The 23,374-nt window shown below is 36.7% G+C and overlaps 1 protein-coding gene across 8 annotated transcripts in view; it reads right to left on the bottom strand.

Moving 5' to 3' along the window:
- Positions 1–23,374, bottom strand: part of Zranb3 (zinc finger RANBP2-type containing 3) — a 207,078-nt gene that overhangs the window by 50,214 nt on the left and 133,490 nt on the right. For 7 of the 8 annotated variants that reach the window (XM_048345569.1, XM_048345573.1, XM_048345571.1 and 4 more), the window contains 6 exons: positions 20,798–20,969; positions 19,542–19,658; positions 8,745–8,864; positions 5,131–5,250; positions 2,788–2,967; positions 1,107–1,259 (listed from right to left, as the gene is read on the bottom strand). In XM_048345569.1, the coding sequence (XP_048201526.1) occupies positions 1,107–1,259; positions 2,788–2,967; positions 5,131–5,250; positions 8,745–8,864; positions 19,542–19,658; positions 20,798–20,969 (862 nt within the window). The remainder of the gene's footprint in view (positions 1–1,106; positions 1,260–2,787; positions 2,968–5,130; positions 5,251–8,744; positions 8,865–19,541; positions 19,659–20,797; positions 20,970–23,374) is intronic. The other variant, XM_048345575.1, reaches the window with a different exon arrangement.

Here is a 23,374-nt window from a genome sequence, read left to right as displayed (position 1 = left end):
AAGTGACTAAACCAAAGATGGCTAGGAGGTGTTGTACAAATGGCAAGGCACTTGTCCACCAAGAGCAAAGACTATGAGTTCAAATTAGTACCATTAAAAAAAACCCTACAAAATGATAAAACCACAGAGTAAGGGGTTTTAATAGAGTAGTCGCATGATCTGAAAGCCCCATACCACAGATTATTTTCTAAAGTCGTCTTACAATTTGACTTCTTCCAGTAAGACAGAACTATTGGCTAATCAGGTATACTTTGATACATTTTTGTTTGCTTTCAATTGGCTTTCTTGCATTTCATTGAGTTGTATGAATTCCTTACATCCTTTGAGCATTGTTCAGTAACTATCTTTAGTGAGACTGTGATTTGTTATGAGACATTCTGCATAACAAAAGTTACACAAAATTTCCCATGCTATCAAATATCTCAAAGTTGTCATTACTTATGCATTCCAAGGCAAACTCACCTACCCTCTCAACCTTCAGGATCATAAAGATAGCCTGAAACTGGGCACTGGTGGCTCACACCTGTAACCCTAACTACTCAGGAGTTGAGATCTGGGAATTGCAGTTTGAATACAGCTGGGCTACAAAGTCTGTGAGACTCTTATAATACCCTCAAAAAAAAACTGGAAGTGGTGCTGTGGCTCAAGTGGTAGAGCACCAAGAGGCTCAGGGACAGCACTCAGGCCCTGAGTTCAAGCCCCAGGACTGGCAAAAAAAAGAAAAAAAAAGACAGCCTGAAATATTATCTTCCAAATGGTAGACTGTATTCAAGTCAGTTATCAAAGGACCTAAGAGTAAATGTTGAAACTTAAAAATTATAAACCACTGCAGTGGCCTCCTTCCATCATGGTTTTTTTTCTTCTTCCTGTTTACCACATGAGCCACAGTGCCACTTCCAGCTTTTTTGGTTTATGTGGTACTGAGGAATCAAACCCAGGGCACTCTACCAGCAAGCCACGTTCCCAACATTATGTTTTAACAAGGTTTCCCAGCTTTAAATGAAGTCACCTTTTCAAGAGCATGAATAGTTGAATTGATATTAATACATGATAAACTTATAGTTTTAGTATATTACAACAGTCAAGAATAAGTCATATCATCTTACATGCGTGAACAAAATTTCCTTCTTGAATTCTTCAGAACAGTCATTTGGAGTCCATGCTTCAGCGAACTGCAGAAAATCCCATTTTTCTTTATCATCTTCCTCAGCCTGAAGTTTTTCCTTCCTACCATTTAGTGTACTCCCTGTGACTTGAGCCTATAAGATGGCAAGACACATGCATTTCATAACAGTTCACTTTTACAGCTGGCATTCACTAGTTTTGCATCTAAATTTCAAGATATCCCTTAAGAAGATCTTATTATTTCAGTGTACTTTGGAAATATAATTACACTAAACTGCAATCTATTTGTTCTTTTCATAAAAAATTTATTCTAGTACTTATATACTTTAAAATCTAACCTACATATGAACAGCCATTTTGAGTATTTCACTACACTGCAACATGACAAATGTTTATGTCACCAAACTCACACATTCAAATCTAACTACTGATGTGATAGTATCCCTAATCACTGAGGTCACGAGGGTGGACCCTTATGAACAGAGATCTTTTGTCCTCTTTCTACCATGTGAGGATACAGCAGGAAATCAGCAGTCTGTGACTGGGAAAAGGCACTCACCAGAACCTGATCATAAGCAATCCCTTTGTATCATACTTCCATCCTTCAGAACTGTGAGAAATAAATTTCTGTTCTTTATATGCCACCCAGGAATGGTGTTTGTTTTGTTTTTTTTTTAAATAGCAACTCTAACTAACATAGAAATCCTTGAATCTTTAGTCAAATCCTTCCTATAAACATCTCTCAAGGTTAGAGAGAAGAGATTGCTCAGAGAACAGAGCAGTGTTTCCTTCCTATTCTAGAGATGGGGTATAGCTCTCTTTTGTCTAATGTTAGTTAAAAACTTAAAACTATTTTTAGAAAAAGCTCATTCTTAGACAACAGAAAAACTGTAGATTGTTAACTGGTCCTATCTCCACCCCCACCTTTTTTTTTTTTTTGCCAGTCCTGGGGCTTGCTAGCACTCTACCACTTGAGCCACAGCACCACTCCTGGTTTTTCTATGTATGTGGTGCTGAGGAATCGAACCCAGGGCTTCATGCATATGAGGCAAACACCCTACCACTAGGCCATATTCCCAGTCCCTGATCTTATCTTTATGACCCCTAAAGTAGTAGAAACAGTGGTAGAGCACTTGGCAAGCATGTGTGAGGCCCTTGGATTCAGTCCCCACCAACACACACAAAAAATTAAATAACAAAAATAAAGTAGAAGAACTTGGAAAATAATAAGGATGCATGTAAATTTATTATCTCCTATTATACAGGATAGCAGATAGGATACTACTAATTAAAAGTCTTTTCTGAATTCTATTATCATCATTATTTTTTATAATGAAATATCCTTTGTCTAAACATTAAAACTCAGCCTCTTAAGTAGACTTTGGATCATAAATAAGGATGTCAATAACCTTGTTACCGAAACTCAAGTTTTTTTTTTGTCTGTTTGTTTTTTGCCAGTCCAGGGGCTTGGACTCAGGGCCTGAGCACTGTCCCTGGCTTCTTTTTGCTCAAGGCTAGCACTCTGCCACTTGAGCCACAGCGCCACTTCTGGCCATTTTCTGTATATGTGGTGCTGGGGAATTGAACCCAGGGCCTCATGTATACGAGGCAATCACTTTTGCCACTAGGCCATATCCCCAGCCCCCGAAACTCAAGTTTTACCTTTCGGTTCAACATTCCCCACATAAGAGTGTCTAGAGTTCCATTTGCAATGAGGTAATGAATATTCACAGAACTGCACTGCCCAATTCGGTGAGCACGGTCTTCTGCTTGTTTTATATGTCCAGGGTCCCAATACAGCTCAGCAAATACAACATGACTTGCAGCAGTAAATGTTAAACCCTAAGCAAAATAAAGAAACTGAGATGCAAATAAATTGAGAATATAACCTAATACATAATAGTCTTTTTGAACAGGGAGAGAACTCTAAGGGACCTAAATCAGTTATTCATTTAAAGAAAAATCAAGATGATTTATCACATGAAAGGCAAATGCAGATTATTGCAAGCTAGCCAGGTGAACTGAAAAAAAAAGGCACTTAATAGGCACTTCAATATTTCAAACGTCAGGGTGATGGATATATATATAAACAAAATCACTTTATCCTTTGAAGAAAGCTGGATCCATTTTACCACTGGAAAATCTAATAAAATACATTCTAAAAGAGAATATAATTTCAAACACATGGTATCCATAGCAACTGGGCAACTTGACATTCTCTTCATTTAATTCAAACAGTTGTACTTTTTAAAGTAAGAAAATCATGTCTCCCATCATGCTATTTTCTTCCTGTACAATTTCTCATGTTAGATTCTGAAGACCTCAAGATTACTACTATCTCTCTGTCTCTCTCTCTCTCTCTCTGTCTCTCTCTCTCTCTATGATATTACTGCATTTTTGGTGCAATTGCATTTTGTGAAAATTTAAAGTTGTGTGACATAAAATATTGTCTTCTTCTACAATCAATGTATGAAATAATACTAATCTTCTCAGATAAAAAATGTTTCAAAACTGTATGATTTTATAGTTGGTAGACTGAATAACTGTGAACCATGCTTATATTATGGGCATATGTTAATAAGTGATGATGGTATGAGGTAAAAAATCTATCATCCTTAAGAATACAGTCTAATTCATGTTGTTCATATGCACTAGGACTTTTCTGAGTACAAAACAGTAATTTTTGTAAATGTTAATTAGCTTTTTGTATCATACAACAAGATCACATTAGCACTCACTAAGCATAGTTGCAGCTGGGAATGTGGGTTAGTGGTAGAGTGCTTGCCTTGCATGCATGAAACCCTGGGTTCAATTCCTCATATACACAGAAAAAGCTGGAAGTGGTGCTGTGGCTCTAGTGGCAGAGTGCTAGACTTGAGCAAAAGCATCTCAGGGACAGTGCCCAGGCCCTGAGTTTAAGCCCCAGGACTGGCAAAAAAAATTCAGAATATAACAGATTAATGTCCAGAGGGAACCAATGTTATATAGTATGGTTAAGTCTGTCATTGTTTTAACCTAATATATATTTATCTCTCATTCTTTTGTAATATAAGACAACATTTGATTTTTAGGGGAGCTACCTGGAAAAAATGGCTAGTTTCCCTTGCTGTTAGGTATACTTATGGGATTAGTTGCAGGCCAGAGTAAGTACAGGCCTTCCTCTCCAGTCAGTTGCCTGGACTTCACGTAAGCGGGAGGACAAGAAGAGTCCTCTTAGATAACAGATAATTGCCTTGAGTGGAAAGCAGAGCCTGGTCCTAAGCACTTTGTGGAACTACTGTGCTTGGCTTGGACCACTCACATAAGAATGAAACTTTTTATATTTCAGTCACTCTTACTTGAGTATTCATTTATTTGCGTTAAGGGACACAGCAGGGGCAGTCTGCAACACGTTCTGAGGCAGAAGGCCCCTCCTCCTGAGGACTTCGGCCACATTGTCTCACAGACCCCAGTGAAACATAACCAGGTAAGATCAGCAATATAACAAAGGCATGAGAAAATTCTATGTAAATTTAAAAAACAGAGAAAAGGGCAAGAAAAAGTATTACAATCAAACTAACTAAATTATTCTTAGAAATTCTTTTTGACAATTTAGTAAATATTTGAAATAAAGATTTTGATGTCTTTTTCTTTCTAGCATTTTACCAAAGTAGAATGAATGAATATTTATTACAGTGGATATCTAAATACAAAATTTCAAGTTTATGAACCAAGATTATGGTGAGTAATTTTTTATTATCCAATGATACTTTCTTTTTCTTTTCTTTTCTTTTTTTTTTTGCCAGTACTGGGCCTTGGACTCAGTGTCAGAGCACTGTCCCTGGCTTCTTTTTTCAAGGCTAGCACTCTACGACTTGAGTGCCACTTCTGGTCACTTTCTATATATGTGGTGCTGAGGAATCAAACCTAGGGCTTCATATATATGAGGCAAGCACTCTTGCCACTAGGCTGTATTCCCAGCCCCAAGGATATTTTCTTATGAAACTCAGACATGAAATTTCTTACCTGGCCAGCAGCCTGAATGCTCAGGATAGCTACACGAGTATCAGGATCCTTTTGAAACTGGTTAACCAGATGAATTCTTTCTGAAGATGGAACACTTCCATCTATCCTAATGTAACGAGTCTAGCATCAACAAAGGAAAGATAAAATCAGAACAAGCCCATGGGTCATCTCATTTCATATATTTTAAGACTTATATTTATGGTCATATAAAATAGAAATTAAGATAACAGAACAGAGGGCAGCAAACGTTATATAAAGGAGTTTTAACAAAATTCCTTATAATAACTTCTTTTTTTTTTTTTTTTGGCCAGTCCTGGGCCTTGGACTCAGGGCCTGAGCACTGTCCCTGGCTTCTTCCCGCTCAAGGCTAGCACTCTGCCACCTGAGCCACAGCGCCCCTTCTGGCCGTTTTCCATATATGTGGTGCTGGGGAATCGAACCGAGAGCTTCATGTGTTGGAGGCAAGCACTCTTGCCACTAGGCCATATTCCCAGCCCAATAACTTCTTTTTTTAAAAAAAACAAACATTTAACATACTTGAGGCCAGGCCTATGTCTAATTCGTGTGTGTGCGCGCGCACGCATGCATGTGTGCACGTGTGCGCATGCCTGCAAGTCCTGGGCTTGAACTCTCTGGGTCTGGCACTGTTCCTAAGATTTTTTGTTCAAGGTTAGTGCTCTACCACTTGAGCACAGCTCCACTTCTGACTCTTTGGTGGTTAAGTGTAGATAAGAGTCTCATGGACCTTCCTGCCCAGGCTGGCTTTGAACAATGATCTTCAAACCTCAGCCTTCTGAGTAGTTAGGATTACAATCATGAGCCATGGTTGCTCATGTTAATTCATCTTTATACTAATGACAAGGGCAACAGATTGTATATAGCAGAAACACCACAAAACTTTTTTGAATAAAGCTACAGTTTTCTTCAACAAAATCCTACATAAATTAGCATGGGACTTTTAAATAACGGGACCAAAATAACCATTAAGTTATAGGAGCACTAATTCCAAAGTAAAAATAAAGCAAAAGTTGGGCTCTGGTGGTTCACGGGTATCTAAGTCCTAGGGACTCAGGGAAGCTGAGATCTGAAGATCATGGTTTGAAGCAAGTCTAAGCAGGAAAGACTACAAGACTCTTATTTCCAATTAGCCACCAAAAAGCCAGATGTAGAACTGTGGCTCAAGTGGCAGAGGGCTAACCTTAAGCAAAAAAGGTTAAGGATAGCATCGAGGCCTTGATGAGGGGCACACATACATACAAAAAGTAATAAAGTTGAAAAATTGTTATTATTACTGTGTGCCAATCTTCAACTCAGGGCCTGGGCACTGTGCCTAAATGTTTTTTTCCTCTCCTAGTTAGCTGAGGGGTTAGGATTAAAGGCATGAGCCACCAGCTCCTGGCTAGTACATGTATTTCTAAAATATTAATTGGGAAAGTATCACTCTTAACCTACCATTTGAATTTTCTTTTTTCATAGCATGAAAGGTAAAACAAATATATAATATGGTTACCTCCACTGAGGTGGGAAAAGAGACAATAACACATCTCTAAAAAGGTGAGGACCATTAAGTATTAAGGTGAACAGTGTTGTCTTTAATAATAATTTGAGTTATAAAGACAGCAGTGTATTTTTTAAAATGCTAAAAAGAACTTGAATTTCAACTTCATAAAACAAGTCTTAAATCTCAAATAGTCTCATTCAAAAATGCACTTCCATGGAAAAACATCCTTAAATACTTGAGACATGAATATTCACTTTAAAAAAGAACACCCAGGCTGGGAGGATGGCCTAGTGGCAAGAGTGCTTGCCTCATATACATGAAGCCCTGGGTTTGATTCCCCAGCACCACATATATGGAAAACGGCCAGAAGGGGCGCTGTGGCTCAGGTGGCAGAGTGCTAGCCTTGAGAGGGAAGAAGCCAGGGACAGTGCTCAGGCCCTGAGTCCAAGGCCCAGGACTGGCAAAAAAAAAAAAAAAAGAACAACAACAACAAAAGAACACCTATACCTGACTTACAAAACCCTTTTTACATCACCTTTATAATAACAATAAAATAGAAACAACAACAGAAGAATACCCAAGTGAATCATAAAATAGAATGATTTTGTATCATTTTTTACCTTCACAAGTCAAATGTAAAATGACCAAGGAGCTAGATAATATCCATTATGGTAGATTGCAAAATCCTGTGAAGGTCTTTGAAAAAAATAGTTGGTCATAGTAGAGAAAGTTTGGGAGAAAGACAAACCTTTCACCCAGGGTTACCAATATGTATAATTAATTCTAAATAAAAAGAGATAGATTACTGTGCCTAGGAGAGATTACAGTAGTACTACAGTAATATAGAATCATGAGAAAGATATTATAAATCTGGTTTTATTGCTCTATCACTTAGAATTATTTATAAGGTTAATTAACTCTTCTTCAGTTGATGTTTTACACATATTGTATGATATCCAATGACAAAGCACTTTAACATGCATAACTAAGTACAGCGTTACCATAATCCTTTTAAAATACTAGAATTGCTTCTTTAATAGTAATAAACATATTTGCTAATGTTTAATGTGTATATAAGTTTTTTAAACAGTTTATTCTTGATTTTTAATATTTGATCTATACTGGTACTTGGTATGTTGCCAAAGTATATCAAGCTCATATGATTTGTTCGAAGACTAATTCTTACTGCTTTTGAGTATCCCTCAGAAGTCCTTAATATTTACAGAGAACAAGAAAAAAAAAAAAGAAGAAAATGCTGTACTGTTGTGATTTCAGAAATAAAGCTACCTTTAAGAAAATGCAATAAGGGGCTGGGAATGTGGCTTAGTGGTAGAGTGCTTGCTTAGCATGCATGAAACCCTGGGTTTGATTCCCCAGCACCACATATACAGAAAAAGCAAGAAGTGGGCCTGTGGCTCAAGTGGCAGAGTGCTAGCCTTGAGCAAAAAGAAGTCAAGGGCAGTGCTCAGGCCCTGAGTCCAAGCCCCAAGACTGGCAAAAAAAAAAAAAAAAAAAGACAAGAAAATGCAATAAAGTAAATTGATTTGGTGTAGCTAACTTGATAAATTATGTGCGCTATACAATGCAATTTAATCTATACTAACTCTAACAATCTTTTCTATACAGCATATTGCTTGAAAGTTTAGAAGATATGACTGAAGTGGGGCACTAAAAATCCCTGAATTTATTCTTCCCTCTGAAAAAGCCACAACGAAGGTAAATTAAAATTTTAACTTTAAATAGTGTTTGAAACGATACCACTCTCAAATAGCATGTCCAAGGAACTGCCATTATAGCTATCAAGACAGTTATTGCTAATTCAGATAGACTGAACAAAGGACAATAATTAAGACTGGTAAGAAGAGAAAACAGTACATCATTCTTATAATGCTAAAATTTGCAAGAAAATATTTAATGATATAGTAGATCACATTCTTAGCAAGCATAGGACCCTGAGTTAAAATACCAATACTACTAAAATAATCAAACTAATATCTAAGATATCATCTAAGGAAGGCAAAAGTTCCACCCTAAAGTATAACACTTAAAGTGATGTTCAGCACAGTAAAAATCTACATTCTAAATATTATTTTATAGAAAAATGTCAAAGTACCTTGTTTTCAATGACTGCTTCTGTGCAAGCTTGGAGCATACTCAAGTGATGAGCAAAAACCAGAAATTTAAGTGAATCATTCTGAAGCATCATCTTTATATAATCCTTTACTGCACCTGCCTAAATATTTAAAGTTAAAATTGTTAACGTCATAACATTTTATTAAAAATCATACTTTTAGTAAAGCAAGAGAAATGTCTTGACAACACTTAGTCTCTATGAACAACATTATGGCTCTGGGAACTTTTAGCTGCTTTTTTCACTAGTCAGTCTAATGAAGTAGAAGCATGTGGAAAAGAAGGATAAGAAGACATGTTGTTTTTTTTAATCACTATAAAAAATAATTGGAAGACGGCTGGGGATATAGCCTAGTGGCAAGAGTGCCTGCCTCGGATACACGAGGCCCTAGGTTCGATTCCCCAGCACCACATATACAGAAAAAACGGCCAGAAGCGGCGCTGTGGCTCACGTGGCAGAGTGCTAGCCTTGAGCAGGAAGAAGCCAGGGACAGTGCTCAGGCCCTGAGTCCAAGGCCCAGGACTGGCCAAAAAAAAAAAAAAAAATAGTTGGAAGAAATCAACTTAAAGGAGAAAAGATATATTTTGGCTCCACTTCAGATATGTCAGTCCATTTACTTGACTCTGTTATTTCTGGCAGTGGTAGGGCAGAAAGAACATCATGTGGCAAGAAGCATATGGCAGAAGACGTGGCTGATTTTGTAGCAGTCAGGAAGCAGAAGGAGAGTGAAGGGGTTGGAGAGGAGGTGTACTTACTCAGGGGATACCCTCATCGACCAGCTCCCTTGAATTACTTAGTAAGAGAAATAAAAATAAGAGGACTTAAACAGGAGTTAAATTTAAAGTACATAGCATGAATTAAACATAAAAGATGAATATATTATTTCACAACTGTCAGAAACTAGTTACTGGCATGGTGGTTCATGCCTAGAATCTGAGATCATAAGTTTGAAGCTAGTGTGAGCTACATACTGAGACCTTGTCACAAACAGATAAAACAACAACAAAAATTGAATTGCAATGAATTTCTCAGCAACAGTAATAGAAATTCTTAGACAAACAATTTCTAAGAATTTTATATTCAGACAAATTATAAATCAGGTATAAAAAATGCAAGCAGTTTCAAATACGTGACTCAAATAATTTATTCCAAGTGTATTCTTTCTTGGGAAGTGACTGGAGACAGTCTAGCAATTTAGGGGAGTAAACCAAGAAAAAATAAAATACCAAGGAAAGAGAGGATTCAGCACAAGGGAGAAATAACTAAACACTCCAGCATGAGTGCTGTGTAGCAGACTGTGCTGTGTTCAGAGGCTCCTGGGAAAATTTCTCTTAGAAGATGAAATAACATAATATCATATATATATATATTTTTTTTTTGGCCAGTCCTGGGCCTTGGACTCAGGGCCTGAGCACTGTCCCTGGCTTCTTCCCGCTCAAGGCTAGCACTCTGCCACTTGAGCCACAGCGCCGCTTCTGGCCGTTTTCTGTATATGTGGTTCTGGGGAATCGAACCTAGGGCCTCATGTATCCGAGGCAGGCACTCTTGCCACTAGGCTATATCCCCAGCCCCATAATATCATATATTTTAAAGACAGTATGATGAGATTAAATAACTAGAATACTTTGAAGATGAATTAGTGGTAGATACATGAGCAACTAACCAGGAGAAGAAAAAGAAAAAGAAGAAACAGAAGATAATCTTAACTACAACTTCCAAGGAAAATGAGTTGCAGAAGAAAGACAACGTAATCAATAGGTAAGAAGTTTGTTAGAAGATATTCTGGTGCCTTATTGCACAATGGTCTGGCTACAGATAATAGTAATGTACCATATATTTCAAAAAGCTAAAAAAAAGAAATAGTAATATTTGAGGAGCTAAATATATTTACTCATATTTAGACATCAAGTAATGTATTGACAAACGACATGGTTAAAAAATTCCTTTGTCCACTGTCTTACATATGAAACTGTAACCCCTCTGTACATCACTTTGACAAATAATTATTCAGAAAAAATTCATGTGTAAGAATGCTGAAAGAGGTGACATTGATCATAAACTACTTTGTTAAATGGTAACTCCTTTGTACAACTACTTAAAGAAATAAAAAATATTTTATATGAAAAGAATCTGTATGTCACACAGTTTACTCGAAAATATTTTAAGCATGATGAATATATATTGAATAATATACATCGCGAATGCTGAACAAACTAAAAAGTGTAAGAGCATAAAATTAGTAAACTATCACTGTGGTAGAAGCATGAGTATGTGTATAGGGTGAAAAGAGAGGGGCAAACAGCTAAATTTATGGTTTTCATATTGAGAAACCAATTGCTGATAGCTTAAAATTACAAAGTAAGTAGAAATACAAACTAAGAAGCCATTTAAGGATGGTGTTAAAAGATTTGAATTAATTTCTAAAACAAAGCCAGAGCTGGTGGTTCATACCTGTAATCTTAGCTACTCAGGAGGCTGAGATCTGAGGATTGTGGTCTGAAGCTAGCCTGAGGAGAAAAGTTCAAGAGACTCCTATCTCCAATAAACTACCCAGAAAAAGCCAGAAGTGGTTCAGTGGCTCTAGTGGTAGAGCACTAGCCTTGAGCATAAAGAAGCTCAAAGACAGCGTGGAGGCCCTGCATTCAAGCCCCAGAACTGGCAAAAAAACAAAAACCAATGAAAACTAAACAAAATCCAATCCAGTCGTTTAAAAGAATAGAAAGTAACAATGGGAAATAAGATTAAAAGACTGTTATCATTGGGGGTGGGAGGGAGATTTTCTGGTTGTTAAACTATGATAGTACATAGCATTGGTAATTTTTTAAGTGGGGCGTTTCAAAATTGAGAAACACTTATTTAAAACCCATGCACATTGATTGCAAAGTGCCAAAATTTATTCGGCAAGCTACATTTTGCATGTCTAAATTTTTTGAACAACAGAAATTTACCACACAATGAGAGTGGAGGGTGTTAAGAATGTTAGCCTTGGATTTCAGTGCCTGAGAAAGCAGAAATAAAGCCCTCTCAAAACAAGGACCTATAAATTCTGGATGTTGTCATGGCAACTGAATTACTTTAATAATGTGCATGTTTGCCTAAAGAGCTATATTTACTGTGATAAGCCTTTCAAAAAGCACACATCAAGTTGGAATATTTGAAAGGTACGTTCATTACTATCTAGTACAGACTTACAAATTACATGATTGTTAAACCCCTAGTTTCAAATGTATTCCCCCTCTTCTTCCCAAGTAAGCTATTTCTGCCATGGACCCCTCCACTGATGTCACCCACTCCCCATCATATTCTTAGCTGATGATGTCAGTGCTCAAGGTCTACACTTCCTCTCCTTTCCAATCACTATCTTAGAAAGGCTCAGATATGATGACTATTCTAATGTTCAATTGTATAATTGGCTATGTGGGCTTTTGGGACTAACCTCACAATTTACCTATCATTTGTGATGTCAAATGTGTTTAGAGTATGAACAAAAGAACTTTTAGGATTGTCTTGGGTTATGAAGTTAGGGATTGCATAGTTTTGCCTTTTAACTATCTTGATTTACTTAAAATTGTCACTGTACTGTCAGATTTAAATCGTCTGAAGATAATTAATTACCTAAAGGCACAGTATCTATAATGACAGGTCCTGATAATGATCAGCATCTTGATAATGCTGGTTGTAGAAGTTGAGGAAAATGCATGTTTATCTTTACTGAAATTAATAACATCTGTTGGTTGTATGATTAACTTAATAAAAATGACACACTTTATGTTATTTAAATATAGAAGTGAAGTGAATATGTTATGGAATTTGTTCATCTTCTCGTTTGAGGCACAGACTCATTAAATAGCTCAAGCTGGGCTCAAAATTCTAGACCCTCCTGCCTCAGCCAGGGCAGGGATGCAGGGAGTACCATCACTACACGCACTTGCCCTTATAGTTTTAAAATGAAGAAGTGCACATCATGCTTCCTGAAGATGAAGTTGTGAATGAAATCTATTGGATTATAAATTGTCAGTTTTTAATCTTGATGAGAGTAAAAGAATGGAGAAACATCCTTTAACCAAAGGATGTTTAACCAAAGGATGTCTTCCAAGCTGTTTCATCAATTAAGGCTTGACCAAGGCCATCTTTGTCCTTCCAGTCCTTGCTAGAGCTTGCACCACTAAGTCTCAGCCAAGATCTTGGTAAATCAATTTCTGAAGAATCCCTCGTCATTAATATGTGATCACCCTTTATATGTGAACAACTTCCTTATACCTTACTTTTGATATTTAAGTCTTTAGCAAGTATTATGCTGTCAGCTTCACAAGAATTCCCTCACCCTTGACTAACCTCTTCAATCTACCCCGTGGCTAAGTATCTCAAAAATCTTTGTTATATTTGGAATTGTGTCTAACTTTTCTTCTCTATTACAATACAGGTGACCCACATTGTAAAATCTTAAATAACATCTTTCTTAGTGTTCTAACAAGTGTCAGAATAATTTTCCTTTGCCAGCCACAACTTGCATCTAACAGAGCATGGGCACAAAATAATCTTTTCCTCAAGTCCTAAAGTTCTCAAATCTCAGATCAACTGGAAGTTTGTTCAGATATCTGGTGGCTATTGGCAAGAAAAGCTCTTCAAGTCCTTCTGACTAATAGTAGTCTAAACTAGTCTTTCTAATTTCCTGCAACTGATTCTAACTAACAAAATACATGGGAGGGCTACCCACTGATGTAGTCATGCCTGTAATCCTAGCTACTAAGGAGGCTGAGATCTGAAGATTACAGTTTGAAGTCAGGACAGGAAAGTCTATGAGACTTTTATTTTGGATAAGCCACCAAAAAATCTGGAAGTGGTAGAGCACCAGCCTAGAGCAAAAGGGACAGAGCCCAGGCCTAAGTTCAAGCCCCAGTACTGGCACACGCGCGCGCGCGCGCGCACACACACACACACACACACACACACACACACACACACAGGACAAGTGAGAGGTATGCTTCCAGGTTTCAAAAAACATCCTCATCTACAAAGTAATTCTAGAAACCTTTTTCCTTGCTTTTTTTTGGCAGTCCTGGGGCTTGAACTCAGGGCCTGAGCACTCACTGTCCCTGGCTTCTTTTATTTGCTCAAAGCTAGCACTCTGCCACTTGAGCCACAGAGCCACTTCTGGCCATTTTCTGTATATGTGGTGCTGGGGAATTGAACCCAGGGCTTCATGTATATGAAGCAAGCACTCTTGCCACTAGGCCATATCCCCAGCCCCTTTTTCCTTGCTTTGTAATGCATAGTCTGCACTTGATACCTGACATCCTAGAACTACTACAACAGTTATCTGGAGTTGACAACAGGAGAAAGCAGTGACTCGGGCAAACTAGAGGAGAAAGAAAAAAGAATTTAGGTTCTCTATCTTTCATTTTAAAAATGGCTTTACTGAGATACAATTCACAAACCATAAAATTCACTTTTTTTAGTGAACAACTCACTGGCTTTCAGTATAATGAGTTGCCTTTTAACCATCACCACAATTAATTTAATTTTTACTATTCAAAATAGAATCCATGCCCACCCCCACAGTCCTAGGTGAACGTTTAATGTACTTCTATCTCTATGAAATTGACTATTTTGTACATTTGATACAAAGAGAATCAGACTAAATGTATAGTCTGAACTCAGGTCCTTGAGATTGATAAGCAGGTACTCTACCATGTGAGTCAGATTTTCAACAAACAACTATGTCATTTTTTTTTTTTTTTTGGACAGGCTTCTTTAGCTTAGCATAATGTGTTCTATCTATGTTGCGTATGAAGCAATTTTTCCTCTTTCCCTTTCTTCTTTGGTGGTACTGAGGGTTGAATCTAGTGCTTCACACACTAGGGACACTTTCTACCACTTAGCCGTAGCCCCAGCCTTCCTCCAGAAATAGTTTCATACAGCTAATATACTATCTCTTTCCTTCTCTAAAATATTATTATTTTGCTTGCACTTTATTGATTATTGTTGATCATCTCCTACTAAAGAGTAAGGAGACTGTCACTGGTGTAGAGCCAGAGATTTTCCTAAACAACAGAACACAAAGGTATTGCAGTCTCTTATCCCTGGCCCTGTGTAACAAGGAACATTATAGTGGCCCCATTCTACCTTACTGCATTTTATAAATAGGATTCCACCTATGTTAAGCTGTTAAGGCAATTAAATAAAAAACACACTTTCTGCATATTGGAAATATGTTTAATTTGTCTTATGCAAAGACACTGAGGAACACAACCATCCCCAAAGTGACAGGGCATTTTAAATTATGAGTTGCTTTTAATCATTTTCATAGGAAACTGGCATTTCCTTTAAAGTGGTTTTGCCAAAAATTGAGATGTTGTACTACGTAATGTTGTTGTAATGGGCCCCAAATAACTGAAAGTTGGCTAATCAAACATAGCACTTATATCTATCTGTTTTTTCCTAGGTGTATATTATGCTGATCCTAAATCTGAACAATCTGTTTATTTTCATTCACTGTATGCACAATAAGTATTACAGAGTTAAAAATATTTAGAAGAAAAATGTAATTCTTCTAAGTATCTCAGAATCTTTATTGACTGTACCGTTAATATGGATTGTTTTAGGTTCATTTTCTTTGTTCATTATCTTATTATTTGCTGCTTCTTATTGTTATTTATTTATTCATTTATTGACTTATTTGCCAGTCCTGGAGCTTGGACTCAGGGCCTGAGCAATGCCCCTGGCTTCTTTTTGCTCAAGGCTAGCACTCTACCTCTTGAGCCACAGCACCACTTCCAGCCTTTTCTGTTTATGTGGTACTGAGGAATTGAACCCAGGCACACTACCACTAAGCCACATTCCCAGCCCTTTGTTATTTTTTTATTTAAAATATTTTATTTTATTGTAAAGGGTTACAGTTACATAAATAATGAGTATATTTCTTACCTAGCCCTTTACTTCCTTGTTTTCTCCCACTTTCACTCCCCCTAAGTTATGAAGTTCATTTCCAACACAGTGTCTTTTGAGTATTGCTGTTACATTGGTTCATCCCTTGTCCTTTTATGTGACTCCCCTTTCCTTCCCCCAAACAGGTAAAGGGGTACCGAAATCAATAACAGTGACAATAGGGAAGTATTTTTAAAAAGAGGTATTAATGACAACATTAAACCAGGAGAAGGTGGTTCATACCTTTAATCCCAGTTACTCTGGAGGCTGAGATCTGAGGATCATGATTCAGAGTCAGCCCAGGTAGGAAAGTCCAGGAAACTCTTAATTCAAATGCTATAGCATTCACAATGAGTACCAGGGCACTGAGTTCAAGATGGGCAGAAACAAAACAAAAAGGCAGGCACCAGTGACTCAGACCTCTAATCCTTGCTACTTAGGAAGCTGAGATCTGAGGATCGTGGTTTGAAGTCTGCCAGGACAGGCAAGTTTATAAGACTCCTATCTTCAATTAACCACCAAAAGCCAGAAGTTGAGCTGTGGCTCAAGTAGTAGAGCACGAGCCTTGAGCAAAAAAGCAAAGGGACAGTGCCTAGGCCGAGTTTAAGCCCCATGACTGGCATACACACACACACACACACACACACACACCCCTCATTAAATGCATAGTAACAAACATACTAAAAATCATATCTCTGACCTACTAACAAGTACACATTCCTCAAAGAGTAGGCAGCATAAATATGTAAATATTTATAATGCAATGGATAACATCAATACCATCATTTTATGGTATAGTACTGTACATATTTACACTTATTTTTATCATTATGATCTAATTTACTGACATGACCTAATTTGAAGCACAAGTTCAATGTTTCTGTCTGCCTAGATCACATTGTAGGCTGTGAAAGAAGGAAGATTATAGCAAAGAGGAAAAAAGATTCTATACTAGACATCTACAAAATAGTACAGTTGGAGATCTATTGGTATGGAAGTATTTCAGCATATGCCTGGCAACAGCAAAGAAAGGGGAAAAAATGACTGCCAGAGAGCCAATGGTCTCTGACTACAATGAGTGCAGGATGATGAGTCTATACATAAAAGAATTTGGTTAAGTCTAAATCCATTGATAGAGTGCTGCTTGAGTGGAAAAAGCTAAGCAAGTGCATGCTCCATGTTCCTGCACACAAATACATATGAGAGAATCTTCAATGCCAAGAATGAGCTTTTTATTAATCTAGCCCACTAGCCCAGCAGGCCAGGGACATCAAACTGTAAGTCTGTTCCCATGCTTAACACCTTAAACTTATCAGTGTTTATGGACACACTGGTTTTCTGAAGCTGTTATAGTAGATACGAATTACATTTCCATTTTATTTAGAAACATAAGGAAAAGCTCACCAGGTGTAAGGAATTTTGCTTTATTCCACTATCAGTATTCCCAATGCACTCTCCTCTGGCTAAAGACAAAGCACCTCTGAGTCATGAGACAAAGTGCAAAAATCTTTTCTGTATTGAGTTCAGTGGTTGCAGATGCTCTGGCTAAAGACAAACTGCAGATTTTCATTATGGTACCAATTAGGAAGACTGAGTTTTATTGTGAAGGTATAGTCTCCTAGATAGTAAGTACTTGCTTTCAGAGGAACAACGCTCCGTCATTACTATCTGTAATGTAACGTCCAAGAAACAAATTTCCTAAGGAAAAAGTGGATTTTCCTCTTTTCTTTTGATGAGCTCCTAAAAAAATCTGACAATGATAAATGCTTATAAGTGCATCAAGAGCAAATCTCAAAGGAAGAAAAAACAATTCTACCTAGTAAATAAAGTTAAACATATTGTGCTATTTTTCACAGCCATATCACAACATTCTGTTTTCACACTGTGAATTGGAACTCTAGGCTAGTCAGGGCCTTTGCTTCCATAGTCTTATCTTTGCAATGGGAACTTTCTCTGAGCCATGATAAAACTATTTGATGGTTTTTTTCAAAGGAGTATGAAAGAACTTCCCATTTCCTCTGCCTCCTCATGGTGCACAATGAGGACTTGTGGAGGAAAATGGTTCAAGTTGCAAAGGTTGGATTTCCTTATGATGAGAACATAGCTAAGAAATCATTTAATGATTCTTTTTTGAGACTCCATTCACTTCCCAGCTAATATAACATCTTACCCCTGGTACTCCTTCATTCTGCAGGATAAACATTGAGCTTGATGTAGACAGAGCCTTTAGGAGCTCTGGGTATACTGATAATACCACCCATGATAGAGATACACTCACTTTTTAAAAGCATAGTCAAGTAATAGTAGTAGCCTGCACTTTGCTACCACTACTGTATGGACTGATCATTAGGATTCATTTATATCTTTCTCAACATCTATCTAATTCAGAATAAGAGCCTAGTAGTTTTTGTCTATCCACAGACAGTTTAGAACCTTTTAAGGTAATTTTAGGAAGCAAGACTTCAAGTGATATAAAGGCAGGCGTACTGTTGGAAATGGCTGAAAAGCACATCCCAAACAGGCCACAGCCTCATTCACAGCATCCAGAAACTATTTTTGCAGAGGCTGAGCCTCTCCCGAATAGCATACTTCAAAGTAGTGCACTTAAAGTCTTACAATTCTGTGTTTTGCTGTTTCAGCAGGATCTTGTAGGAGGGGTTGACCAAGTGTTTTAAGACAGGCCTACTAAGTATATTCTGCCACTAGTTGACTAGATCGGTGTGCACCTACACCAGGGATACCAGCAGTGTGTTCATCTATCTGCCTTATTTCAAGTTCACTTACAAACTGCTTTGTGAGAACTCAAAATCACATTTTGTCATAGAAATAACACTGAATGTAGCCAATTTAACCTACAAATAATTAAGCAATATTATTTGAATTACTATGAACTCTTAACTCCAGAATTCAGTAATTTCTGGGGAAAAATTTATTAAGATTTCCAATTTGGAAATTCCAGGAACTAATTATCTGATTGCAGCCCAAGAATAGAAAAAACAGTTCCAATCTATATAGGTGGTTGAAAAACTCTAGGGGACTAGGTATCAGCAACTGGCCTACAGCTGTCATTATTATTATTATTATTATTGTTATTTTGCCAGTCTGGAGTTTGAACTCAGGGCCTGGGCACTGTCTGTGAGCTTCTTTTGCTCAAGGATAGTACTCTACCACTTGAGCTACAGTGCTACTTCTAGCTTTTTCTGTTTATGTGGTACTGAGGAATCCAACCCAGGGCTTCATGCATGCTAGGCAAGCACTCTACCACTAAGCCACATTCCCAGCCCTGCTGTCATTAATTTTTGAGAACATGACACACATCTAGGTACAACTGACTTCTCTTTTGTTTTAAAGATCTTGGGAATTAGATGCCAACTTGCTACTGATTATCAACATTTATAACTTGCAGCTAGTATTTCTAAACACAGGGAGAAAAATTACCCTAAAACTTATCTCTTTTCCTTAAAGGAAACATTTCCCACTCAAGATTAAGTACAAAGAAAGCTAAGTAAACAAGCAAGCAAACAACAACAAAAAGAAAACTGAAAAGAAGGTAGTCACTAATTAAGAAAAGAAATATAATTATAGCTTAAGTTCAAACTGCTTAGCCATTATATTGTAAACAGTGAACACTAATCAACCCAGAAGTTAAAATTATGATATGGGAAAACTGAGCAAGAGGAGTGAGTGCTCTGTCAGTATTTTTTTACAATCTATATTTTCCATTTTCATGAGTGTCTTTCACATATCTACATTTTAATCACAACATATTTTAAAATTTGAATCTCATTAAAATATTAATAAATATTTAATACTTTGCATGAAGATAAATATGTGTGACTCAACAATAAGTACCTTGGCAATAGCAGTTTGTTTAAACATGCGAGTAATCAACCCCATTACTGTCTCCGTGGCACCTAAATTTGGAGCTCTCATTAATTTTTGCCATTCTTCAAAGCTGGCATTCAGCTCCTATACGGGATAAAGTAACATGGCTTAAGAATATAGTATAATGAATAGAATGATTAATGCAATCATGAATCATGCTAACTCAGAAACCAGTGACAAACTGGTGAAAACAAAGCCCTTAGCTTCCTCTTAAGGAGAAATATTATGTAAAGTGAAAAGAAAAATTTAAATATCAGAAATCAGGTCAGTTAAGGATGTATATGGGAGTGAAACACTTTTATGAGAAAGATACGATTTTACTTAAATAAGTACAAAGACAAGGGACTAGTAGTTAAAAATTATACAAATCACATATTGACTTTTTATTTTTCTCTCTAGTGTTAAAATGGTAAATTAAGAAAATGAAATAATTCTTATTTTATGAACATTGCTCAATGTTTTTATTTTAAGATTTGAAGATAAACCAATGAAAAACTCCTTGTCCAGAAAGTCCTAGACAGATTTGAAGATATTTCAGACTACTTGTAAGCATTGTAATCTCTAAAAGTAAATACAGATAAGAATTAGGTAGAACACACTTTTGGTAATCTGATATGCTGGATTTCAGTATTACAAAATGATCACACACGAGGTAACAAACAGTACAAGAAATGTATCCAGTGCCTAATGTATGAAACTGTAACCTCTCTGTAATTCAGTTTGATAATAAATATATATATTAATAAATATATTAATATATATTAATAAAATAATATATATTAATAAAAATGATCATACAGTTTCAGGATTTCAACAATAAGTTATAAATTATTCTAGAGTTATTCAGAGTTTGAAAAGTTCCAGAGCATAAAACACAACTTCTTTTGTCAATTATTGGTTTTCATACCCTATAGATATTATAAATTCTTAATCATTTTTGTAACTGAAGTACATTTTTTTCTAAATTCAGCCAACATTTTTAATCACAAAATTTGGTTTTAGTTATCTGATATAGATACACTACTATGAACAGATACACTACATCTGTTCATATTTGATAACTATAGCTCAATTCTTGGTCTCTTCCTAAAATGAAATAAAAACAATTCATATTCTATATTAATTAGACCTATTTTAAGAAAGCAGACTTCCTTTTGTGAAATATATATAATCTTTCCTAGAATAATTTAAAATAAGACATTCAACCACATACAGGTTCTCACCTTGGCTGCTGCTGATGGAAGGTCAAATGGAATTCGCTGTCTGATTTTAGGGGGCAGCTGGGTTAAAACTTCAGACTTTAATCTTCTAACCATTATGCCACTTAATAGTTGGTGAAGTTCATTAAGATTTGATGCTCCTCTACAATCCCACTGAGATCTTTTACCAAAATATCTATTAGTAGAAAGAAGAAACACATGTAACAAAGCTGATTATAAAGAAAATAATTTACTTAATATGTATTTCCTTATAATTATAAAGAGCCATCATACTGTTTGCATTGTACTACTGGACAAAAATCATTTTCAAAAAGCTCATCCTGAAAAATAGCAAGGTTTAGATTAGATACTACTCATAGAAAATATTGGTGTCTAAAAACTGTTTATACTAAATTAAGCAAGGCTGGGATGAGCCAATGATTTGAGATTGGGCTAAGTTTCTAAATGGAGATGCTATTGGCATTTGGGTGGGCAGTGTGTTTTGCATATTTAGTCCTAAGTAGGTATACACTGCCAGGATATTTGCTTGTCACTAAAACTACAAAAATCATCTCAAACACTTTCCATATCCTATAGGAAGATGATATCCTATCATCTTCAATTGACTTAGGTTTCAATCAAGCATATGATATACAGGTTTTCCACTTCTGGCAGATTGAAATGTGATTCAAGACAGGCCAAAGAAAAGGTGAGGCACAGTAGAAATAGTGGTTATGGTTTATTTAAAGCTCTGTCTACAGACTCAGCAGCAGCTATCCCCTGTCCAGCAGTGGGACAGGCCATTTTTACAGACAAAAGTGGCCAAGTATGCCTTGAAGGTAATGTAACACACACATATAGGATCCCAAGGCTACATTAGTATGACAAACCAGTCAGATCCCAACCCATGGCAAATGCATGCCCAAAGCCTTCTAGAAGTTATAGTGAAGGAGTTGGACTTATTCTATTGCCTCCCTTCAGCATAGCAGATTTGAAGCCACTAGATTGACCACACACAAATCCACTAGAAAAGAGAACAGAGAATGGGAGAGAAGACATCAGAAGATAAGTTACTTCAAGAAGTAGCTTTATCCCCCATCAAAGCAATTGATGATGCATCCTGTAGATGCCTAAGATGATCAAAAATAAAAGCAAGTCACGTGAATTAGTGTTACAACAACAATCAAGTGGATAATATGAATTTATACATCAGAACCATGGGTTCAAAACATACCTTATCATTACAATGACTAAAATCCTACTCCATCAAATTATCAATCATTTCATAAGGACTTATATTACTCATTAGTGGAAACAACTGTTAGGGAATAAGTATCCAAGGAAAAATTATTGTCAAGTAGTGCTTATTATGAACCACTGTATATAGTTGGTGAGAATATAAATAGTATAGCCACCATGGAATTCAGTAGGGAAGCTCTTCAAGAAAGTACATACAAAACTACCAGAAGCTCCAGCTGCACAACTCCTAAGAATACACCCAAAGGAATCTAAGCCAATATACAATAAAGATATCTGCAAACACTGTGTTTATTGAGGCACTATTCACAATAGCTAAGTTATAGAATCAGCTTAGGTGCCTATCAACACATAAATGGATGTAGAAAATGTGTTTACATATATACAATTGGATTTTATTAGTGAAAAGGTAGTTAAAAGTATTTCATCTGAAGGAAAATGGTTGGAATTGGAGACCCTCAAAGCAAAGTAAGAGTTACAAGAGGCAGGGATAATATTTTATCTCATATGGGATATTTTTTAAAACAGTCATGGATATAGAAAGGGGAGCACTTGACAAGAGGAAAGAGACTAGTGGAGGTGGGGGGGACAAGAAAGTGTAGTAGAGGAGATGAATGTATATTGTATACATGTATGAAATGTCATAAGGGAACACTATTTTATAGAATTAGTGTATAGACGAATAAGACATAAAAATAGAATCCAATTATCATGTACTTTTTGTTGTAGCCATCAGGGCCTACTTTTTGGTAGTACTGGGGTTTTGAACTTAAGGTCTTGTGCTTTAATAACAAGACACTGTACCACTTGAACTAGTCCACCAATACCTTTTGTGTTGGTTGTTTTCAGGCTAGTGTCTGTCTCATTTTTTTCCAGGGCTGGCCTGGACTGTGATCCTTTTTGTGCTTCCCTTTGTCACTGGGATAATAGGTGCATACTACTACATCCAGCTATTATGCTTCATTTGTTGCTTGAGATGACTAGCTTACATCACTATACACAGCTATTGGCTGAAATGATGTCTCTTGAATTTATGCTTGGGCTGGCCTAGTAAGTAGGATTACAAGCTTGAGCCAGCTTAGAGCTTACTTTTTCTTCTTTGAACTCTGGGCCTGGGCACTGTCCCTGAGTGCTTTTAGCTCAAGGTTAGTACTCTAGCAGTAGAGCTGTACATCACTTCCAGGTTTTCTGTAATCAACTGGGGATAGGAGTCTCTTGGACTTGCCCGAATGGGTAGGCTTTAAACCATGATCCTCAGATCTCAGCCTCCTGAGTAGCTAGCACTACAGGTGGGAGCCACGGGCAACTGGCCAGAACTTACTTAAAAAAATTTTTTTTTATAAT

Source organism: Perognathus longimembris, chromosome 4 (assembly GCF_023159225.1).
Source record: "Perognathus longimembris pacificus isolate PPM17 chromosome 4, ASM2315922v1, whole genome shotgun sequence".
NCBI classification, from domain to species: domain Eukaryota; kingdom Metazoa; phylum Chordata; class Mammalia; order Rodentia; family Heteromyidae; genus Perognathus; species Perognathus longimembris.
This window is presented reverse-complemented; position numbering and strand designations above follow the sequence as displayed.